The sequence below is a fragment of the Thunnus albacares genome, chromosome 12, assembly GCF_914725855.1.
Source record: "Thunnus albacares chromosome 12, fThuAlb1.1, whole genome shotgun sequence".
NCBI classification, from domain to species: Eukaryota; Metazoa; Chordata; class Actinopteri; order Scombriformes; family Scombridae; genus Thunnus; species Thunnus albacares.
In genome coordinates this window covers 15,486,915-15,510,656 of record NC_058117.1, presented here as the reverse complement: position 1 = coordinate 15,510,656, position 23,742 = coordinate 15,486,915, and the positions used below count along the sequence as shown (strand labels likewise).

At 38.5% G+C, this 23,742-nt stretch overlaps 3 protein-coding genes and 1 long non-coding RNA gene across 6 annotated transcripts; 3 read left to right on the top strand and 1 right to left on the bottom strand.

The window, feature by feature from the left end:
• The first annotated feature begins 1,337 nt into the window (after positions 1–1,337).
• On the top strand, positions 1,338–5,182 carry LOC122994011. 2 transcript variants are annotated; one of them, XR_006406487.1, is made up of 5 exons: positions 1,338–1,421; positions 1,546–1,606; positions 3,260–3,396; positions 3,470–4,028; positions 5,140–5,182. It is a non-coding gene; the product is annotated as an uncharacterized LOC122994011 (long non-coding RNA). The 2 variants fall into 2 exon arrangements; XR_006406486.1 differs by having other exon boundaries at positions 1,338–1,606.
• Position 5,183: 1 nt separating this feature from the next.
• Positions 5,184–6,011, top strand: LOC122994010. The gene is made up of 3 exons (XM_044368527.1): positions 5,184–5,218; positions 5,370–5,598; positions 5,755–6,011. The coding sequence occupies exons 1-3, from the start codon at positions 5,216–5,218 to the stop codon at positions 5,757–5,759; spliced, it is 237 nt and encodes a 78-aa protein (XP_044224462.1). The 5' UTR covers positions 5,184–5,215; the 3' UTR covers positions 5,760–6,011.
• A 1,172-nt stretch (positions 6,012–7,183) lies between these two features.
• Positions 7,184–13,853, top strand: LOC122993715 (stonustoxin subunit beta-like). 2 transcript variants are annotated; one of them, XR_006406428.1, is made up of 5 exons: positions 7,184–7,516; positions 7,634–7,808; positions 9,917–10,090; positions 10,410–10,456; positions 10,609–13,853. XR_006406428.1 is itself a non-coding variant. In XM_044368101.1 (3 exons), the coding sequence occupies exons 1-3, from the start codon at positions 9,894–9,896 to the stop codon at positions 10,869–10,871; spliced, it is 507 nt and encodes a 168-aa protein (XP_044224036.1). In that variant the 5' UTR covers positions 9,695–9,893; the 3' UTR covers positions 10,872–13,853. The 2 variants fall into 2 exon arrangements, 1 of the variants encoding a protein (XP_044224036.1); XM_044368101.1 differs by lacking the exons at positions 7,184–7,516; positions 7,634–7,808 and having other exon boundaries at positions 9,695–10,090.
• ppp1r7 (protein phosphatase 1, regulatory (inhibitor) subunit 7) lies at positions 12,655–20,153 on the bottom strand. The gene is made up of 10 exons (XM_044368100.1): positions 20,063–20,153; positions 19,228–19,323; positions 18,907–18,962; positions 17,911–17,976; positions 17,570–17,700; positions 17,113–17,275; positions 16,823–16,939; positions 16,613–16,717; positions 16,389–16,475; positions 12,655–15,105 (listed from the first exon to the last, which is right to left on the bottom strand). Exons 1-10 carry the CDS (start codon positions 20,100–20,102, stop codon positions 14,929–14,931), a joined length of 1,038 nt encoding a protein of 345 aa, XP_044224035.1. The 5' UTR covers positions 20,103–20,153; the 3' UTR covers positions 12,655–14,928.
• Between the last annotated feature and the right edge of the window lie 3,589 nt (positions 20,154–23,742).

The window sequence follows — 23,742 nt, the reverse complement described above, 5'->3', positions numbered from 1 at the left end:
GTATGATGCTGTTTGTTGTAAAATTCCATGTTGGTTTTCCTCCTGTCCTCCCAATTTTTTGAGTCACCTGCCGCTACTGGTATCAGTGTGGTTAACAGCAGTCATTAGTACAATTCTAATGACAATATTCAAGTATTTTTATCATTGAAAAACACTTAATGTAATCTGTGTTCATTAAACTGACAGCATGCAGTTTATCTTTTCACCACCAGAAGACGCCAAAGCTTCATCAATGAAGAGTAATATGCCACATTTAATGCAGAAATTAGCTACATTATAACTGTACTGATCATCAATAATTATCCTTTAGAATAATTATATATTATAACTTGTCCAGTTATAATATCCAAGACAAACCAGCAGTAAGTGAGTTACATGTAATAATAATAAAGCTAAAGATGTGTTTAGGCTCCAATGCAATCCAATACAACAGCTCTGCCATAAATTCTACTTTATGAAGTTTATACATTTTCAGTTTTTATTGACATTGTCAGAAAAGTGATAATTCTACTTTATGTTTATTACTGAGGTGGTAGTGGGTGGTGGTGGTGGTGTACTGGAGTGCACTATATTGAAAAGTGTTCATAATATTTTGTTATATTAACATATTAGAGGGCCGGTGTGTGTGTGTGTGTATATATGTATATGTCAACAACAAATACACGTGAGGATTACTGTCACTAAAAACTCACTTGCTCTGATGATGTGACCTCCCCAGCCTGCTGTCTAAATCCATTTGCAGATTAGATGATCTTAATATCAAACAGCTCTGACGCTGTTCCTCTTTTGCAACTCTCAATTCACCTTCTGAGAAAATGGGGTTTTATTAGATTTGCTTAGAAAATAATGAACATACTTGACAAGCTTTGAACTTGTTAAGTATGTTGACACGTCAAGTATTGTGACACACACAATACTGACCCCTAAACAGGGTTGGGTATCCTTTGAATTTTATCGATTCCAAATCTGCTTATCGATTCCGGTACTTATTAATTCCCAGTTTCGATTCCAATGTGGTAAAATAAATACATTTTAAAAAAAGGGGTCGAGATCAAATGTTCAAATTTTAAGCTTTTACTTTAAATTGAATTGTTTCATTAAAATGAGTAAATTCAAACTTTTAACTGAACATTTTGCTTTTGTTTTGAGTACTTTCTGACTCTCAATGACACGTGCAATCATTGTAAAGGCCAATTAATACAGCGTGATAACTTTCCAGAATAGTACAAATCAGTCTGTGACTATTACAAACGGTTGACCAGTGTTTTTCTCATCAGCCTTCTAACACAATAATCTGTTACTCCAACTGGACCTGCTGGAATATTTCATTGTGTCACCAGCACTTAAAACACGACCACACCAACATCTCCTTGTATTGTTTTCAACAGCGCTGTTTTCAGTCTGAATGCAGCTAAGGAGTTGTATGTTGCTGCATGGCTTTTTTTTTTTAGGTGTTTCTGTTCAAGTTTAGTTTACTTTGGTTTCAACAGGAATTACCCATTTAACCTCACACGTCCCTCTTTCTGTATTTCTGTTCAATTTTAGTTTCACTTAATCTGACAGTCGTGGCACAGATAGATTTCTACATTCAGACATCCACCCGAAGGTAATGTAACCACTTTTAAATGATTTCTCGTTACTTCTGGCTGTTGTTAGCTTAGTTACAGCACATAACTGCAGTTGTTTGTTTGCCAGAATTCCAGCGTTAACTGTTCAGGACGACGGAGTAACTACCACCATCAAATATGTCCGCCATTTTGTGTCAGTATTTCAGGAGTTTCTGTGTGTGGAGTAGCAGCTGAAGTGATTTGATCCTCAGTAGGTGAACACAGTGTTATTAATACTGTGTCCCACCACTGGTTTATGACTGTCGGCAGGTTATCCTGCCTGAATCAGCCTGTGGAGGAGGTGGAGATGAGCCGCTGCTCACCCCACTGTCTGAGACACTTAGTACGGCCCCGCTCGGCCGAACAACCGCCGGAGAACTCTGTCTGACTTTCCTGTGTCTGTAGGTGACTATATACCTGTTTATATAACTACAGGACTGATGTAGAGACAGCAGGGGGGCAGGGCGATTGGAGCAAATGCACCTCATTAGTTAAGTAGGGGGAGCAAAGTTATGTTTTTTCTACCCTACTTTTTGTCTTTTTAAAATGTAAGTTATCATCATAGAGTCCCCCCTTCCCCCCTTTGAGTTGGTTCAGTCCAACCCGTTGATCGGAGCACATTGACAGACTGACAGAGCGGAGTGTATCCTCTCAGCGCTGAAGTGTCCGAATTAACAGTCAAATGTCCAGTGGTGGAAACTGACTCATTTAGACTTCTACAGACTGCTTTAGTTTCAGGTTTAGGGTTAGGGTTAGGAAAATATAACCAGGCACCCATGGTGAGTAGCTTAAGTTATTCTATTAAATAAAGACACTCTTCCAACATGAACGAGTGTCGCTTCTTTATGGAAATGTCTCATCAAATGTGTTTGGAAATTTGGATCCATCTGCTTTTGTAACTTGTAGTACATTCACTCCAGTTCTGTACTGAAGTACAATCTTAAAGTAGCCTACTTGTACTTCTATTTACTACTTTATATTTATACTCCACTACATTACAGAGGGAGATATTTTACTTTGTACTCCACTACATTTTTTTCCACAGCTATGATTAAGATTTTATATAAAGGTAAATGATCTGTCTATAAAATATGAGTAAAATAAGATATGATAGACTTTGTTGTCCCAGTGGGATATTTACCTCAGACATCAGTGTCTTCAGTATAACATCACAGCAACAGCAACAACAATAAAAATAGATACATCCATCAATTGCACATACCCATCTATATTATAAAAGTGCACATATAGAGTAACACTCAGTTATAGATTAAACTACCCAAAAGTACACTCACTGAGCACTTTATTAGGAACGCCTGTGCAATCTAATGCAATCCAATACAACAGCTCTGCCATAAATTAATTAATGAAGCTTCCTCTCAGGTTCAGTCAGTGTGAGTCAGTGAAAGTAAATCGTCCTCCATGCATCATGTGTGCTGCTCTTCACTTCACGGCAGCTTTGTGAAGCCATATAGTAGACTGATAGTAGAAGTACAGCAGCTGATGGCAGCTTTCTCTGCCTGACGCTCTGTCTGGTTGCATTCACACTGATATATTTAACAGAAAATAACAGTCAAACACAGGAGGAGCAGCTGCTATTTACGATTTCACAGGAGAAATGACGTAAAGGATGATTTGTGTTTCCTCTCCAGATGAAGGTAGAGTGTGTGTGTGGCTGATGTGGATGTTACTTCAGCAGCATGAATCAGTGTGAGGACAGAGATAAGGGAGTCCCTCCCTGTATAAGCTCTCTGTGTGGGGAATATGACTGCCAGACAAAAGCTCAGAGGTGAGATGAGAATCTCTGACTGTTCTCCACCATCATTATTCACACTCAAAGCTCTGTGTGTGTTTTGTTGAAGAACAAGGAGGCAGCACAGACCACACTCTGTTGGACCTAGACCTGAACCTGACTGTGAACCTGGATCTGGACCTGAACATGAACCCGAACCCAGCTGTGTGTCCTTAAAGAGTGACTAGTCAAAGGACAATGTTATTAATTTTAAACAAAGACAGTCATCTGATAAAATGTGAGTTGTTCTCAGTATTAAAATTGGGACAATATTAACTAAAATCTCAATCAGGATAAACAGTTGTCAGTTGAATTATTTGAAAATGACGGCAGTAAGGAAAAAATATTTAAAATAGTAAAAGCAATAGTAATACTGTATATAAAATAATGTAAACAACAAGAGTATAAAACATATGAATGTATGTGGGCTATGTAAAGTGCTGTGTGCATGTGTTGTTTCTATTGAATTCGACACGTTTTATAGAAGAATTCTGCTGAATATGTGAGCTTTAATGAAATGATAAGTGATGTTTTCCTACCTGAATCCATCAGAGACCAGACTCTGCTGGACCTGGACCTGAACCTGAACCTGGACCTGAACATGAATCTGTACAATCATCTGATAAAATGTGAGTTCTTAGTATTTAAAATGGGACGATATGAGCTAAAATCTTGGATCATTTATTGATATTTCTTATATGAGTATGAGTGAATGCAGCTCTGAAATAAGTTTTAAAAACACACATTTACTGGCTGAACGTCTCACATGGAGGCTCCAATACTGACAGAAGCACCAAGTAAACATATAGATGAGACCATATTTTACGCATGGTCTCTCTGTAATAACAAAGTAGCATTACTTTGTGATTGCAGCACACTTTCATGCACACCCCGAATGACAGGCACACAGAAAGGACTGGTAAAAAGGGATATGTTTTGATGGTCCACCAGCCCAAAAACGTATTTTTTCACAGTTCACCGGCTCACCGGGATTTGTCCCAGTATGCCTGTACACCAGTGGCTGTAACCTAATGTTGTGGCTGTAAAACGATGGATAAATTGTTTTGAGCCTCACATGACCCCCACAAAATGACTCGTTTCACTATCAGAATTTGATCCATTTTGTCCTATAACATTTGGAAAGTCTAGAAGAGCTGCATGATTAACGGCCAAACAGCCAGAGTGGGAATGTTGCACCCGACATTAGATTTATATACTGTATACTGTAAATTACAGAGCAATTTATCTGGCGGTGATAGGCTTAATCAGCATTGCACGAACTGTGTTCATATTTGCATTCATTGACTCCACGGGCAGAAGAAGAAGCAGTAACAATGTTGTTTATAAGGTATTTTTATATATTTCTTGAGAACCACTCATCCAAACAACTTCACACTCGCACTTCCTTGAGTCTTCAGCAATACACCTGCCAAGTGTGAAGTAGATCGGATAAATGGTTCTTGGGGTATGCGAAGGACACACACATACATAAAGACAGACAGACAGACAAACAGACAGAGAGATTCCTTGTTTTATATAGAGATGACAGAGAGAGTAAAGTATCGAAAAAAGTTACCATTGGTTACCATTACCAAATTCCAGGTACTGGTATTGGTTCAAATGTGAACAGAACCCGACCCTACTGTTCACATCCAAATATCACTTGATGGACCTTTAGCTTGTGTTTTTCTCTGTGTGGACAGACATAATGTGAGCTCATTCTTCGTGATTCCTCCACAGAGTGGACAAGGAGAGCTCAGAGGTTCCCAGTGGTCAGTCTGCCCAGCAGCATCAAACATACGTGGACTCCATATTTATGGTCTGTACAACTAGTTTTACATCTATTCTGTTCACAATCATCTCCATGCTGCACTTTGTAGACCAGTGGATTGTCAGTCTGTCCAACATGGATCTCATGTTTGCTTCATGATTTTAGTTGAATGTGTCATTCATATAGTATTCTGTTCCAGCTGCTGGAAGAGAACATTGTCACTTTTGTGAAGAATGAGCTGAAGAAGATGCAGAAGATTCCGAGTCCAGATTACCCAGAAACCTTAGAGAGTCAGAGGGAGGATGAGGAAATGTTGGATGGTGAGGAGGAAGAACAGAGGAGGAGCAGCAGAGAGGCATTTCTGAAGATTACTCTGCACTTCCTGAGGAGAATGAAGCAGGAGGAGCTGGCTGACCGTCTGCAGAACAGTAAGAGAAATTCTATAAATATTTAATATGCTGGATAACATTTACTGATGTCTCAAGAGATGGAGGAAAATATGTTTATATATGCATTCTTTAAATTGTCATATTTTCTTTATTAATTATCAATAACTATTGATCCTATTTCTTGTCTTTCTTAAGTCTAACCTAAAGAATAAGTTCCAGTGCGTGTTTGAGGGGATAGCTAAAGCAGGAAACCCAACCCTTCTGAATCAGATCTACACAGAGCTCTACATCACAGAGGGAGGGACTGCAGAGGTCAATGATGAACATGAGGTCAGACAGATCGAAACAGCATCCAGGAAACCAATCAGACCAGAAACAATAATCAGACAAGAAGACATCTTTAAAGCCTCACCTGGAAGAGATGAACCAATCAGAACAGTGATGGCAAAGGGAGTGGCTGGCATTGGGAAAACAGTCTTAACCTTAGAAGTTCACTCTGGACTGGGCTGAAGACAAAGCCAACCAGTACATACAGTTCACATTTCCATTCACTTTCAGAGAGCTGAATGTGCTGAAAGAGAAAAAGTACAGCTTCGTGGAACTTGTTCATCACTTCTTTACTGAAACCAAAGAAGCAGGAATCTGCAGGTTTGAAGAGTTCCAGGTTGTGTTCATCTTTGACAGTCTGGATGAGTGTCGACTTCCTCTGGACTTCCACAACAATGAGATCCTGACTGATGTTACTAAGTCCACCTCAGTGGATGTGCTGCTGACAAACCTCATCGGGGGGAACTGCTTCCCTCTGCTCACCTCTGGATAACCACACGACCTGCAGCAGCCAATGAGATCCCTCCTGAGTGTGTCAACATGGTGACAGAGGTCAGAGGGTTCACTGACCCACAGAAGGAGGAGTACTTCAGGAAGAGATTCAGAGATGAGAAGCTAGCTAGCACAATCATCTCCCACATCAAGACATCACGAAGCCTCCAAATCATGTGCCACATCCCAGTCTTCTGTTGGATCACTGCTATAGTTCTGGAGGATGTGTTGAAAAGCAGAGAGGGAGGAGAGCTCCCCAAGACCCTGACTGAGTTGTGCATCCACTTCCTAGTGGTTCAGACAAAACTGAAGAATGTCAAGTATGATGGAGGAGCTGCGACAGATCCACACTGAAATCCAGAGAGCAGGAAGACGATTGAGTCTCTGGGAAAACTGGCTTTTGAGCAGTTGCAGAAAGGCAACCTGATCTTCTATGAATCAGACCTGACAGAGTGTGGCATCGATATCAAAGCAGCCTCAGTATACTCAGGAGTGTTCACACAGATCTTTAAAGAGGAGAGAGGGCTGTACCAAAGCAAGATGTTCTGCTTCGTCCATCTGAGCGTTCAAGAGTTTCTGGCTGCTCTTCATGTCCATCTGACAATCATCAACTCTGGAGTCAAGCTGCTATCAGAAGAACAAACAACATCCCAGAAGTCTGAGACTATAGAAGAATCTGCAAAGACACGTTTCTACCAAAGTGCTGCGGACGAGGCCTTAAAGAGTCCAAATGGACACTTGAACTTGTTCCTCCGCTTCCTCCTTGGTGTTTCACTGCAGACCAATCAGACTCTCCTATGAGGTCTGATGAAACAGACAGGAAGTAGCTCACAGACCAATCAGAAAACAGTCAAGTACATCAAGAAGAAGATCAGTGAGAATCTGTCTGCAGAAAGAAGCATCAATCTGTCCCACTGTCTAAATGAACTGAATGATAGTTCTCTAGTGGAGCAGATACAACAGTACCTGAGATCAGGAAGTCTCTCCACAAATAAACTCCTGCTCAGTGGTCAGCCCTGGTCTTCATCTTACTGTCGTCAGAAAAAGATCTGGATGTGTTTGACTTGAAGAAATACTCTGCTTCAGAGGAGGCTCTTCTGAGGCTTCTGCCAGTGGTCAAAACCTCAAACAAAGCTCTGTAAGTACACAGATGCTTAGATTTATTCATCATTATATAAATACTCTGCTGTCCTTTCCACAGGAGGAAAATATAACTAACCCATTATTTTTCTCATTGTTGTCATTATCTTTCCAGGCTGACTGACTGTAACCTCTCAGAGAGAAGCTGTGCAGCTCTGTCCTCAGTTCTCAGCTCCCAGTCCTCTAGTCTGAGAGAGCTGGAATTTGAGTAACAACAATCTGCAGAATTCAGGCGTGAAGCTGCTGTCTGTTGGACTGGAGGGTCCACACTGTACATTGGAACCTCTCAGGTCAGGATTCAGCAACCTGCTCAACAGATAAACATTTAAAATCTGAATGATATTACAGGATAAACATTAAACCTGAGTAGGATTGTCTCTGCTACTATGAATTGTCAAACCACTTTTTACTAAACTTAAGCAGTAGAGAATTACTTTCTGTTGGGACGGGCAGTAGTGAGTTTGGTTATTAGCAATAATTCATAATTATCATAGATAATTATGAATTATGAAATCAAGATATTGTTAATCTTACTCAATAATTCTGGCACCAACTGTTGGATCTGTGAGGAACACAGTTGATTATTTGCAATAATTATCAATTATCAAAGATAATTAACTAATTATAACAATTAATAGAATTATTAATATGAATTAACAAATACGAGGCACCACCCGGAAACTGGGACCAATAACCAAACGAGGTAGTCTCATAAATGGGAGTTCACCCAGAATGTTAATATCCGAGAGATATCAGCATTTGAGGGTGAACAAAGAAGGGTTGAATTCGAGCTCTGACTCCTTCAATCAGCCACTTTTACAATATGTTACACACAATCTTGACAAAAGAACTTCTCTTTAAAGATATAACAGTGTTTATTAAACTTAGGAAAATTAACAAAGTTAACAAATACTTCATTCAATAAACAACTGTTCTAAAATGTAATTCTACCAAACAAAACACAACAGCTATGTACAGGGTTGAGCACATGCAGGGGAATGCGTGTGTGTGTGTGTGTGTGTGTGTGTGGCAAGATGGTGAAGGGGCCTGACGTGATGACGTCGTCGGGCTGTGACACGGACGTGACTATGGGAGGAAGTCATGTAGCGCGAGAACCGGATGGCAGAAGTATGGCGGTGTCTTGGTTAGACAGAAGCAAGATGGTGCTGCCTGGTGGTCGGTGTCTTGCACTCACCCAATTCTGTGGAAAACACATGTGTCTGATGGTGGATAAGGAAAGACAAAGCAAAGTTTTGTCCGACGTTATCTGACCATCAGATGTGCAAAAATATGTCGGCGCGTGTATGTGTGTGTGTGCGCGTGTATGTATTAGTCAAAAGAGAGGGTGTTCGGGTGATCATGGGGTGAAGTCTCGTCTCATCCGGCGAGGGGAGTCTTCGATGAGGGGAAAACACATGCGTGGGGTACCCCCTTTAGTCAAGCTGACTCGCAGAGGAACAGAGGTTACCCCTAGCTCAGTGACATGGGAAAGGCGTGTGCTTCAGGGCATGTTCAGTTTTTAAAAGGGCGGTGATGTCATGGCTGCGTCATCAGGACGCTCCGCTGTGCAGGAATGTCTCCACCAATGAGGGACTGTATGTTGACTGTTCCCTGGTAAAGTGTGAAAATCGCAAAGTATCCTTGGAAATGGAGTTTGCAATGGACTCCCATTGTCTGTAGCAGCATTTTGGCGCTATTCCTTTGTCTTGGGGGAAACAAAGGAAAAAGCACCTCGTAGTCAGGCCTCACAGGTTACATATAGGCCTTCTCTGTGTGACCTCATGGTTTGAGGCCCAACATTTCCATGCAGATTTTTATTGTTTTCTTTTGTTTTCCTTTTGTTGTTGAATTATTTAATACCACAGATGATTTTACACATTTCTACTAAATGTGTCTAAATACTGTTGTACCTGAACAGCTAAGTATTCAACAAGTATTCACAGGGGGTTCTTCAAGCACCAGTTGCAGGCTAAAGAGCAGACTAGTTTGTCTGGTGGATACTTTAATGAACCACTGTGAAGTCACATTTTATGGCAGGAGGCTTCTTGATTTTGTGTGGTTAAAAACATACCAGCATACCAAACCTGAAAAGTGCACACAGCATTCTGCTAAAAGTACATCTTTATTTTTCTCTTTGGCAAAAGCTTCAATCTTCACAAGCCCATTTTAGTGTTTTTTAACATTTAGATCACAATGACGAGGTAAAAACATGCTGCTGAATCATCCCTCAACTGATGACTTTTCCCGTCTGGCTGGATGCTCAACTTTCTGGAACTCCCTGATTCAATTCATCTTTTAGTTTGTTAGTTAGTTGGTTTGGAGACAGTTTGTTGTTGTATCTGACTGCTCACAGCAGTACTCTCAGACTGTCTGACATGTGTATTTTGTGTTTTTGCAGGCTGTCAGGATGTCTGATCACAGAGGATGGCTGTGCTTCTCTGGCCTCAGCTCTGAGCTCCAACCCCTCCCATCTGAGAGAGCTGGAGCTGAGCTACAATCATCCAGGACACTCAGGAGAGAAGCTGTTGTCTGCTCAACTGGAGGATCCACAATGGAGACTGGACACTCTCAAGTATGGAGAGATAATATCTGATAGAGGAGGAAGAGCTGGAAACATTTTCTCTGTCAGCGCTGATTGCAGATCTCAACTGAATCTTTGAGTTTTTGTTATTTCTAACTGAAGTTTCCTGTAATTGTTGAAAGTTAAACCTGATTAGATTCAATCAAGGTCTCAGAAGGATTGGGATTACTGGATTCAGATTGGATAAAAGTCTATCAAAGCCCAACCCCACATTTGAACAGAATAATAAAACAGTAGACTAGAGTGATGTAACGTCCATGTTTGCATGCTGAAAGCGAACATACTGCTCTGAAGCCCTTCCTCCTTTCAGGGTGCAGTCTGCTGGAGTCCAATGGTTGACACCAGGTCTGAGGAAGTGTAAGTGTGTTTTTCATCTGATTCATGAAAACAAAGCAAACTTCAAACTGACATCACTCATTCACATCCTACTGAGGATGAAGATGATTTCATCATCAAGCAGATGGTAGATCAATAAATGCAGCTGTATTGTGTCTCCTTCTCTCCATCAGATTTCTATGAACTCACACTGGATCCAAACACAGTAAACAGAAATCTCAAACTGTCTGACAACAACAGGAAGATGACATGTGTGAAGGAGGATCGGTCATATCCTGATCACCCAGACAGATTTGACTTCTGGTCTCAGCTGCTGTGTACAAATGTTCTGACTGGTCGCTGTTACTGGGAAGTTGAGTGGAAAGGAGGGGTTTACATATCAGTGAATTACAGAGGAATCAGTAGGAAAGGAGACAGTGATGACTGCAAGTTTTGAATGAATGATCAGTCCTGGAGTCTGTACTGCTCTGATCGTGGTTACTGTCTGACACAATAAGAGAGGAACATCCATCCCTTCCTCTTCCTCCTCTTCCTTGGTCTCTAACAGAGTAGCAGTGTATGTGGACTGTCCTGCTGGCATTCTGTCCTTCTACAGACTCTCCTCTGACACAGTGATCCACCTCCAAACCTTCAACACAACATTCACTCAGCCTCTGTATCTTGGGTTTGGGTTTGGGTCAGGTTGGTCTCGTTCACTGTCTCTGTGTCCTCTGTAGGAGGGTTAGAGTCTCCTCCTGTTAGAGAAACTTCCTCATGTTATTAGTACAAACCTGATCTTTCACAGGGTGTAAAGGTTACATCTAAACCCAACATAGTTTCCACATTACTGAGTGGCAGTTTGTTTTTCAGTCACATATACTGTACATATACAGTACATGTTGTTTTATGATCTCTCTCTCTCTCTCTCTCTCTCTCTCTATATATATATATATATATATATATACATATATACTGTACATACCAGTATGTAATATCAACAGTTTGTAACAGCAGAATAAACAAATGAAACTCATCAGACTCATCAGATGCAGAACATGTAACCAAAATGTCCCTGGTTAGATTTGTCCAGAACTTTGCTGCATGTCATACTCCTCTGTTGATATCAGTATTAGTAGCAATTTAATATGTATGTTCACATATATAGTGTCGTAATCAGACTGATGAACATTAGTGCCAAAATAATGCAGTAAATGAGTTATAATGTCTGTCTGAATATCAATATTACTGACAGTGCTCTATGTGGAGAGTTGTAGTTACTGACTGTTACCACTGGAGGGCAGTGATCATGAGAGTTTCTCTATGAGTCACTTTAACAGTCAAATTACATCCAGATCAATATTAAGCATCAAAGTTTGTATTGAAGACATCACTGTTGGTGTCAGTGTGGTTAACAGCAGTCATTAGTACAATTCTAATAACAATACTTAAATATTTTTTATCATTTAAAAACACTCATCTGTGTTCATTAAACTGATAGCGTGCAGTTTATCTTTTCACCATCAGAGGGCGCCAAAGCTTCATTAATGAAGAGTAATACGCCACATTTAATGCATAAATTAGATATATTATAAGTGTACTGATCATTAATCAATAATCACTCTTAAATATGATCATCAGCACATTAAAGTGTTTGTCCAGTTATGATATCAAGGACAAATGACCTGTAAGTGAGTCAAATGATAATATTGAAGCTAAAGATGTGTTGAGGCTCCTAAATGACACTTATACTCTCCTCATCTCTACTTTTACCGCCTCCTCTCTTCCTCTTATACTCTACTTTTTACCTCTTACTCTTATACTTTCGTTTGTACCCCCTTATACTCTCCTTCTTTTTACACTCTTTCTTTTTTTTTTACCTCCTCCTCTCCTTTACGACCTATAGATATGTCTATGAGGACTATGGACTATATCCATAACTCTAGTCTCAAAGAAAACCAAGCATACACCACTTAAAGACTGAGATGAGACATTAACAAAAAGAAAGCCACTGAGACAGCTACATAACCTTGAAAACCTGTCTTCAGTTTGTATATTTATGTACCCCTGTTCTCTGCTTTTCTTGTTAATCCTTTACGGTTTCGTGCAACTTTGTAAGAACCAAATAAAGGAATTCATTCTTACAAAACATTAACATCAAGACAATGTGACTATTTGGTTTTAAAACTGTAATGTGTATCAGCCTTTCAAAATAAGGTATCTTATAAATTATACACATGAACTTAGCAGTAGTGTAATTTTATTATTTGCATAATACATTCAGTTTCAAAACAGCGTCAACCAAGTCCAAAACCTGAAGACTCAGTTCTAACAACAATTAGCCAACAATCAGAATAATTGCTCATTCTGCGACTGTTCAAGGTCAATTTATCTTAATTACTGTATCTCACACAAATCTGTAGTGCTGCCTGGCATAAACAAAACAAGAAAAAAAAGATTTCACTTTACATAGGGATGGTGATGATGGTACTGACTTTCTACATCACCAAACTATATTTAAAAATACACAAAGTGACACTTCTGATCCAACTGGCCAATTTAAAAGGTGACTTAAGTTACAGCGGAGTATAAAATAACATCACAATCATATCAATAATGCAGAAAGTCCTTCAGTTTTGCAAATATTCTAATGTGGGCTCATAAACATCCTGCATTTGAGTTATTGTCAAGACCAGTAATATCAACAATTTGATTTAAAACCAGCTTTATATTCCTGTGAAATAAAGCAAATTGTCAGCTAAAGAAACCTATTCTAAAATACAAAACCTGTTATGCTGTTTTTTTCTTGTCTACAAACGTAGATTCAATATTATTAACGGGCCAATTTAACAAATTTGAAGCTCCAATATAAATCCAGATGACAGGAATTAGATTAGATGATAATGGTCAGTCTCTTATATTGCACAGAAAGCATTTAGTTTAGCACTTTTTACAACCAGCAATGCACTGAAATCAGATGCTTCTGTAGTTTATCCACAAGTGACCTTTGAACCCTGAGGTGGGAGATTAGTTTCACATAAATGATTGTAACAGGGAGTAAATCGAGTGCACTCGAGCATTATATACAGGAGACCACAAGAATAGGTCACTCAGTTTTTGATCAAGGTGGTCATCTGAGTGGTTGACATAAGAAATTGTATGGCGAACGCAGCCTATAAATATACATCAATACTTATTTTTTTTGGCCAAATAATGAATGTGTCACTGCTGAGTCTATACACATGACGTTTTTAAATCTCAAAATGCGTTTAAAAATTGTCTGTGCTAACAGCACAAGCATAAACTATCTATCTTACATTAATTAACAACACCTACATAAGACCAGTCCTGCCATCATGAAGGAAATTCACTTAAAAAAAAAAAAAAAAACTTAGAACCTACAATTTACTGTTATCTGTTTAAATAAAATTGTGAACACATTTCCTAAAGTCAAAAGAGAACCAAGGCTGGATTTGTGATGTTTTCAGGGTGAAAACAAAAAAAAAGGGGGGTAATGTACCACTGATTACAAAACCATCTTTATGGACACATTAAATGATTTTACATTCTGATGAGCTTTATTTTACTGCAGAGGTCACTCTTGTTAACTGGAAAATGGGCCTGTGAGCTGTAAAATATCTGGAAGGAGGAGGAGGAATAGACAAGGCTGCTGGACATCAAAATGTGCCTTTCATCAATAATGATACCAGTTTATTAAAAGCATTCATCAGGTTGTGCTGTAAAGGATTTGATTCCCTTAAAAAGTGCCACCGAACTGATTTAAACCCGCATGGTGTCAAAAAGTTGCGTGTTCATTTCGGATGTTTCTGTGACTGCAAAGTTTGTTACCTGGTTCCGGAGAGTTTTGAAGCGTATTAAACCAAATTACAGCATTAGTATTCTGAGGATTAGAATATGTAAATGAGATTTTATTATGTATTTTCCCTTTAATGTTGAGTTTTAATTGTTCTTAATTTTATCCACATGCATGCTGCCCATTGTGTAACTTGTGAGATCCAACCAAAGGAATTAACTCACAAACCTAAAATGGTAAGAATACCACTCTTTCCTCTCATATGATAGCATTTCATCTTCAAAAACCGTGATAAATACGACTTATTTCTTATTTTCCTGATGGGCACATGACAGATAGATGTCTCCATACTGTACCCAACATGCAAAACAATAAAGGAAAAAAAAGAGGAAAAATTAGGAAATGGGAGTAGTTTCTGATATCATTTTCACAGTTCATATCCAGCTTAATAAATAAATAAGCTTCCACACAATAGCATAGATCAAGGTGAGTGAGTGAGTGCATACATGCATACATGTATGTTGAGTGAGTCGTGGGTGAGTTTAATGTTGGAATGTATATCTGTGTTTATGGAGTGACTATGTGATTCGGTGAGTTCAATATGTTCTGAAATGAAGTCTGTATTTGTAGGTGGGACAGGCAGGGTGGCGAGAGGGGGACATTGTGAAGTTGGCAGGTGAATTGTATATATATATACTGCAGTTTAGAAGCGGATGAAGGTGGCATCGATCTGGCGTACGCTGGGCAGTGCCAACATGATCTTTCGCCGGTACTGTGGATCCTTCTGTAGTGGGTTTCTTTCCAGGTAGACCGTCTCCAGAGACTTGGCGTTCTTCAACTCATCAAGGTCTGACCAGTTATCTATCTGATTGTCATTCATCTGGGGGAGAGAGTGAGAGATCACACATCACGTAAGACAACACAATTGGTTTTAGTTCACAAAATTTAGGAACTTAAATTGAACTTAACTGAGGTTTCATTAGTGAATAAAAAGAAGGATTAAAGTTACTTTGCAAATGAATAAATCAATAAATATTTAACATTAAAATGGTGTCACAAATGAGTAGTTAAAGTTGCAATACACGACATTCAGCCCCAACTAGATGTCAGCAAACAACTATTTGCTATGTAAAGATGTAGTGAAGTAATGGTGACCTGAGCAGAGAATGAAGTCACACTCTCTCTATGTGTGTTGTACGCCGAGCTTCTCTATTCTTTGTTTTGATAGCCGGTCTGGCTGTGTGTGCATGTTAGTGCAAATGAGTCCTTCTGTGTCCGTTTCCAAGTTGGCGGCCGCATCACAAACCTTCTCACATTACAGCTTAACAGTACACTAAAATATGTTTCTAAAAACATTTCAGGAAGTAACAGAATCTTGATCCATATCTTATCAGCACTGCCTAGTTTGACAGTTTGATCTGAGTTTCATGCGCTGTTGGTTATTTTTCCCCCCAACTTTATTGAGTAAAATGATGTGCACATTTGTTTTGGTTTGAGATGCTGGTGCTACTGCAACATCTAGTGGAGCTGACTGTCATATATTGCACTTTCAAAGTAATAAATAAGATGAAATGACACAAGATTTTAACGCAATAATTCATACCCTAAATAAGTTGTGGTAGAATTTGTAAATCAACTTAACAATACAAAGGAATTAAACAGCAATAACTGATTTTAATGTACATTTGATCTTTTTATGGTTTCCCATTTTCTTTTCCATGTGTTAACAATGATCTGCCCCACTAGGTTTCTGTACCAAACTTTGTTGAAGCACCAACGGCTGTCGTAAGAACTCTCAATAGCTGTCACCTGAAATTATTTGTGAAAACTTGCACAGACAAATAGACTAGTCATTTAGTTTTAGTTGGATTGCTCAAATTAGATATATATTTATTTTAAAGTATTAGTTGCACTGTAAATGTCATGGTAGGGCAAGCATAGGTGTAATTAATTTAATAATGACTGCTTTCCATTTGTTCCAGGGCTCTGTATTGTGCATGCTAAACCTGTGCTTTTTCTGCTGCGTCAAGTCATAAAGTCTGCTGTGAAAAACGTCTATTGGTAAGGCTCTACGTCCTCTGTAACGACATTGCATAATTGAAAACATAATAAAAACAGAGCAACATTCTTGTTTAACTTTATAAATTAGACTGATAACCATACCCAGAACTCCTGCAACTCTGTCAGATGGCTGATGTTTTCAATTTTCTTTACTCGATTGGCTGCAATGTCCAGGGTTGTAAGCTTTTTCTGGGAGGGAAAACAACAGTGTTTGAATGTATAGAACAAACTTTGTTGTTACGTGTTCTCACAGTTAACAAAATACATGATGAACAGTTTGGCGTTCAGTCCTTTCAGAAACGAGCTGTTGAATTTCTACAACTCACATTGTTTTCCAAGCCCTCGATGACCTCAATGCCATTGTGACTCAGATAGAGCTCTCTCAGGTTGACGAGGTTCTGTAGACCCTCAATTTTAGTAATCCGGTTACTCTGAAAGTAAATGCACAGAAAAAAATTTAGGAATATCTCAATACACAGGGCTCTTTTTTTGGTTACCATTCCATCAAGTGCTGAAGACGACATGTGTGAGAATACCTGAATGCTTAAAACAGTCAGATTGTGTAAACCCTCCAGGTTCTGAAGCATAGTTATTTTATTGGTGCCGAGGAATAAACTTTGCAAAGACGTGAGTGTATCCAGGTTCTCAATGACCTGTGAGCACAACAAAATCAAAGAGTCACAAATAAACATCAAAAAAATTTCATAAACATTCTACTAATGCCCTATAACGTCTTACTTTACACCATAATTTTTGCCCAAGCACGTTTAGATTTGCTAAGTTTTAACAACATTTCCCACTGCCCAAGAGACCCTTTGTGTCCTACCCGGATGCGGTTCGAGCCCAGCTCCAGCATCTCCAAGCCTGTGAGGTGTTCCAGGTTGGCAATGCTGCTAATTTTGTTGTGAAGCAGAAAGAGTTTCTTCAGCTGAGTCAACTGCTCTAAACCCTCCACCTTCCTTATGAGGTTGAAGGACACGTCGAGCTGCCTGTGGTTCAGTCAAACAAATGTGCTTATTAGTGTAAATTGTATTTAAAGCAGTTTTTTTCTTCTATAATGCCTCATGAGAAATACAACTGATGCTCTAGAAATTGATGTCATCATAAACAACTTGACTGATATAAGGAACCCGATCTTGATGGAATCTGTGTGATATGTGGAGCCAATACAGTCTTTAAGACATTAAGACAAATTATTTCCTTCATTAATAAATACTTAATGCACATTGCCATAAAAAATAATGATGTTCAAATAGAGCATATACAGTTTTCTTCCGACTTACTCCAACTCTGTGAGGTGCCGCAGGTTCTCCACTTTGCGAATCTGGTTGTCATAGAGATCTAGTTCCCGCAGTGCGATCAAACTGTCAAGGTTTTCTATCTTTTTGATGAGATTCTGTCGTAAGGAGAGTGTCTGTACAAAGAGAGGGATGAAAAGAAAGCAATTAATTGATATTAACTGATATACCACTAGCTGTATTTTATCAAAGACTCTTCTTAGAGAAAGGGGTTTTCTGTGCATCTTCCAGCAATATGCAGCTGAATCTGGTGCTTCTCAGGTCAGGGACAGTAAATGTCAGATGAGAAAAGACTGGCACAATGCTGAGGTTAACCAGTTACTTACTTTAGCCTTCTGTAGCACCTCCAGTCCTTCAATCTTTCCGATACGACAATGAACAAGATCAACATCCTAGAAAGACAACAGACACTGTAAGGTGACATACTGTCTATAAGTAGTGGTCATCAGTGTTGGCTGGATCACAACAGCTGGTCCAGCTCTATAAACACCTGTAAAGTCTGTCCCTGACTGACTGACTGAGTAACTTCATTGGTTGAATGAGTGATGAAGTTACACCATTGTTCAAAGGTGGACACCACTGGTATATTAAAGTTATACCAGTGGCAGCACTCGATTGCCTTGGCCCTCTAGCGTTTCATATACAGTCCAGCCATACACTAGGGTTTGACCTAGTCTTGTTTATTCTTTAATGCAGATACAAGTGCCCAGCCCACATAGGTTAACACAGCAAAATACTGTTGCAGTGGTGAAACATCATTTGTAAGAAAGGAACTTTTTACATATAAAACTGCACTGCTAACAAAAAACTGACTCTGTGTATAAACTCTACAGATAAAATGTATCATGAACAAAAAGGCTGCCTTCCTAAAACACAACTCAAATCTTTTATAATCATTCAACCAAAACAAATCATTAGAGATGAAGGTAATTTTACTGACAAGTAGGGCTGCAATTAACAATTATTTTCATTAACTTTTAATTTGTTGATTATTTTTTAAATTAATTGATTAATCTGTAAGAAAAAAAAGAGAGAAAAATTCCCAGAAGATGTCTTCAAATTGCTTGTTTTGTCTGACCAAAAGTCCAAAGCTTGAAGATATTCAATTTAAAATTATATAGAGAAAAGCGGTAAATCCTCACATTTGTGAGCTGATCTAGAGAATGTTTAGGGATTTTTGCATGATAAATGACTTAAATGATTATGTCAATTTAAAAATAATGGCTGCAGATTGATTTTTCTTTTGATTGACTTATCATTAAATTGTTTCAATTCTGCTTAAAAACAATATAACTTGACAACATTCAATGACAGTAGCTCACTTCTTCCTCTGGGTCCAAGGTTATGGTGTCCATGTCAACAGGAGACTCTTCTTTACCTTGATTGAAAACAAGAACAAATCATACAAACTAATATGAACATTGCAACCAAAGCAAGATATTCATAAACATGATACCGACACAAAAAGGCTTGTTTTAAAGCAGTTGAGAAGATTGATAGTTATGTAACGTTGTCATGTAGACAAACTAATTGCTGTGTTTCACACTTATGATCGCTCATGTTTAAGTGACATTACAGTTGGTAGCCTCAATGACAACATGTGTCGCCTTATGTGTGTCATGAATGTGGATGTGATGATGTACCTGTGGTAGCAGGCTGATTGGTGTCCACGTCGCCATTGATACTCTTCCTCCTGGTCTCATCATCACCAGACTCCTCAGACTCACCCCTTCGGTCCACTACAGTCAGCAGGCAAAGAGGAGTTGCATTTCACCACAAAGATGCAGAACTGTGATCTGATTTAAGTGTCAGTGACTGACACATTTAGCTGATGCACATGTGATATGATGCAAAGACAAGGCCCAGCTCCACCTCCTCGCACACTGAGGAGTCATGTGGAGCATCTACCCTCTGTTTGGCTGTCAGCGGGCTGTCACAAACCAAGGCTATTAGTTAGATCAGCAGTGCGCCGAATTGATATTACACCTACCTCCCGAATTAAATCCGTTAATTTTATTGCTGTGAATGCCAGTTTAAAGACAGTTTGCAAGCTTAAGGTTAGCTAACTTACATTGACACACACAAGCTAACAACACACTGCTAACCATGTTCGCTAGCCTCGGTAGCTGACTGGACCACAGTAGACAGGTTTACCAGCTAAAATTGTAAACAGGTTATATACAATAATACAGTTTCAGACAATTCACGCTAGACTACACAACGCAGCTGGACAAAATGAAACCAGGTGTCGATTAGCAGGACAGCGTGAGTTGACGTTAAGATAGCTGAATAACGTTAGCTAACGGGTCTTGTTGTTAGCCTGTTAGCTACGAAGCCAAGCATGAATGTCCGCTTATTAACAAGGAGAACGCGTCGCCGGCTATGCTCATGGAAAAATAGACACGTTTGTCTGGGTGAATGCCGGTTTACCCAGCTAATATAACAGCGGCGAGGCTGTATCTTTACAAATGTACTCACCTTCCATTTCTTGAAGATCTCCAATAGACTGGGAAGCCATGTTTCCTGTAAACACTCCTGACAACCGCTCAGCCAATCAGGAGGAGGCACTAGCCGCAGTCGAACACAAGAGGGCGCTGACGTCACAGGAGCTGAAAACAAACAAACTGTATACACATTATATTGTGTAGTTATATAGATTTAATAACAAACACGTTTTATATATAAGTAAAATAACTACGTACATGTACTCAAGCACTGTACTCAAATACAATAGTATCACTTATGAATACTGTATACCAAAACAACCAGACACATTAACTCAGTCACTGTGCAGTAACTCTACTGTAATACTCACTGTACCTAGAAATTATATACATTTATTTAGTTTAAAATACAAAATGTGCAATAACATGTATAAATTTCATTCATTACTGTATATTTGAGCGGGCTGTATAAACTGTACACATAACCACCTACTATATATAAATATATATATATATATAGTAACTCATCACTTTTTTAAAACATTTATTATTTGTTTTAGTACTCCTTGTACTCTTCACACATTTGCACTAATTGTATCTTGTTTACAGAATTTTTTTCCCCACCCATTTGAATACAAATAACGTCCATAAAACACACATCATAGTGATATGTTTATGTTTAATTATTTTTGTTTGGCTTGTTGTCCTTGTGTGTCTTTCTGAAGATTGTTGTGTGTCAGCACATTGAGAGCCACTAAAATGGGGTCAAATTCCTTGTATGCGGAAACATACTAGGCCAATAAAGCTGATCTGATTCCAAACTACCAATCAAACACTATATAAAGTGGCTCAAATCCAAAATACTGTTTACCTGTTAATGCATCAATAACCAAAATAAACAAATAAAATAATAAATATACTGATATAACTCTTAAAGTTATACTGAAATTATACTGGTTTATTTATTGCAATAATATTATCATTCTCATATCATTATGCTTTTATCATAATGTCCATCATAATTTCCTGTATTGTGTTGCTTGTTGTCTGCGTTGTCAGACTATGATTATAAGAACTGTAAAATACATGTGCATCCAAGACACCTGAACAAACAAACATAAGAAACAATAAGCAGGAACACAAACACATGAAAGCGTAGCCTATAAAAGTGCAGTTTAAATAATTTTACTTTATATCACAGCAAGCTGGCTGTATTGGATCACATGAAGCTTAAAACAGCCTTACTCCCAAAATACCATCTCTCCGTGAAGTACCCTGCACTCTCACAGCACAGTGTTTATACAGTCACTTCCCATCTGTCTCGCATACCTTCCATTTTAAGAGTGTGCTTGTATAAGATTGAGGCACCTAGTCTCAAAGTCTTGTGACAACACCAGTACCCAAATCATTATCCTTTAGTTATAAGACAAGATAACATAACGTTTTATGTAAACACACATTCACAAAGCAGACACAGAAAGATACTTGTACAAAATATCTAATCATAGTATATGCACATATGTCACTTGTTTCTGATAACATAAACTTTTAAAGTATGATATAAACAGGAACATAGAATTCATACTTGACCTATTGTGTAGATATGCTCACTGAGAGATAGAGATAAACAAAATGTTCATATGAAAAACAACAGACTTTGTCAGCCAGGATGACACTAAGTGGAACCACACATTTTTTGCTTACCAAGATGTAACATAGCCGACAAAATCCAGCTTAACTGGATGAATGGCTAAATATTTTTGAAAGTTGTGTGTCACAGAATCAATGACAAGCCAGACAACAGTTAAATTCACTTCTTAACTTTTTTTCAAAAGTATACCTAACAGAAAAAAAACCAAAACAGAATAGGCTTTTTGTGTGGATGTTATGCAGGCACAGATAAATACCAGCTCTGTATGGGAATATAATGCGAGTATTGTATGGATGTAATTAAAAATAAATACCACGAAGTACAATATGGTCACTGTACAGCAAGCTCAAATGTACCTTAAGTTCTTTAATATTTGTAGTTGTTCCAGAAGAGATAATACTGTAAACGAATGAGTAAAGTCAGATAATCAACTATTTAGTACCATGTAGATAGTTTTTTTTTGTTGTAATATTGTCCAAACACTTCAGAGGTGATCTGTTCTCATACAGATTGTGGAGGCCTATTCCAGAAATGCTGAGTTTGTTAACCCTGACTTGACACACTATCTCTTGGTCAATTACTATGGCAACTGACGTTCTAAACCTGACCCAGTCCCCCTCTTCTGAGGGAGTTTCTGGACGTTTCTGACGCATTACTGAAGTTGAAGCCAAGTGGACAGTCTCTGTCCTCATGAATTCATCCTGAGCAATAGATTTGCACAAGGTAATGAAAATATTTATGAAAATATTTATGAAAATATTTATTTTCTTTAAAGATCCCCTCCAGACATGAGACATATAAAAAAAATACTCTGCTTTGAATAGTAATTTGTGTCTGATATGTTTTTTCCACAAAAAAGTTCAATTACCCGGTTAGAAATTCTAAAAATTACATCTACTCTTCACACAAGATGTCACCTCCTTCATGGAAAACACCATTCTCAATGTTTTTATACACTGGAGGCTTCAAGTTTCCACATCACACCTGTGGAAGTTGAATACTGGACCAGGATCGGCGTCCAAAATAGTTGTGATGTTGCAAATCATGCTTATAGGCCCAACCTTTAATCCAATTCAGGAAGTCCGCAATATGCCCATCAAAGAACGACTTTGCGCCAATTTTGGACCCCCAAGAAACGCTATCTCCTTCTAGGGTGTTAATGGTATCGGCTTCAAACTTTAATACATGACTTATCACACTGTGCTGAACAAAAGTTATTAAAAACTTTGTAATAACTCGAACGGTTTGGATATTATATGCCCCGAAAGTTGAAGTGCCACATCGCACCTTACAATGGAAACCAATGGGGAGGCAATCTCTGGGCATGGACTTTGTGCCAAACTGAGGTGTCTGATGTCTAAACTATAAGTCAGACCACTTTCAAAAGTTTCCAAAGTCATGGGATTTATGAAGTTATTTCCACTAGAAGACTGCTCTGAAATCCTGCTCTCAATCTGACAGGGAGAAGGAGGGAAGAAGGCGGGGGAAGAGCGTGACAGTTGAATGTAGCTCAGTTTTATAGGATATAGCAGAAAGGTCTATATACTTACAGTACATTATATACAAACTTTGTATGAAGTTTGGTGTTATTATCATTTATTTTACAATAATTGTAGGTCTTATATCTATAATCAGTAGTAGGGATGACCTATGAGGGGAAGGGAAAAAAATGGAGTGAGGGTGACTGTTAAGTGATGAAGTGCAGTAGAGAAATAAAATCATAACTAAATTTTGTCTCTCTGTACTGCAATTTTTCCTTTATTAAGGCCCGAGCACCTAGAGGTTCACTCACACTCTCCCTTCAAATATATGAGTATTTTTCTGTGTCCAGCTGCAGTTACTTATTGTCTCTACACACCTGACAGTACACATGTCAATCAAACTTTGACCAGGTCTTGTGGGTTAAAAGTCTTTACTTTTCTAAAAATAGACTTGATGAAAATTAGGAACTTAATTTCTTTTGCACACAAACTCATCAAAAGTTTTCAATTGAAATTAAAGTGAATGGGCCCAAAACTTGCATAATTTTGATGACACAGGGATGAGCAAGACAGACATGTCTC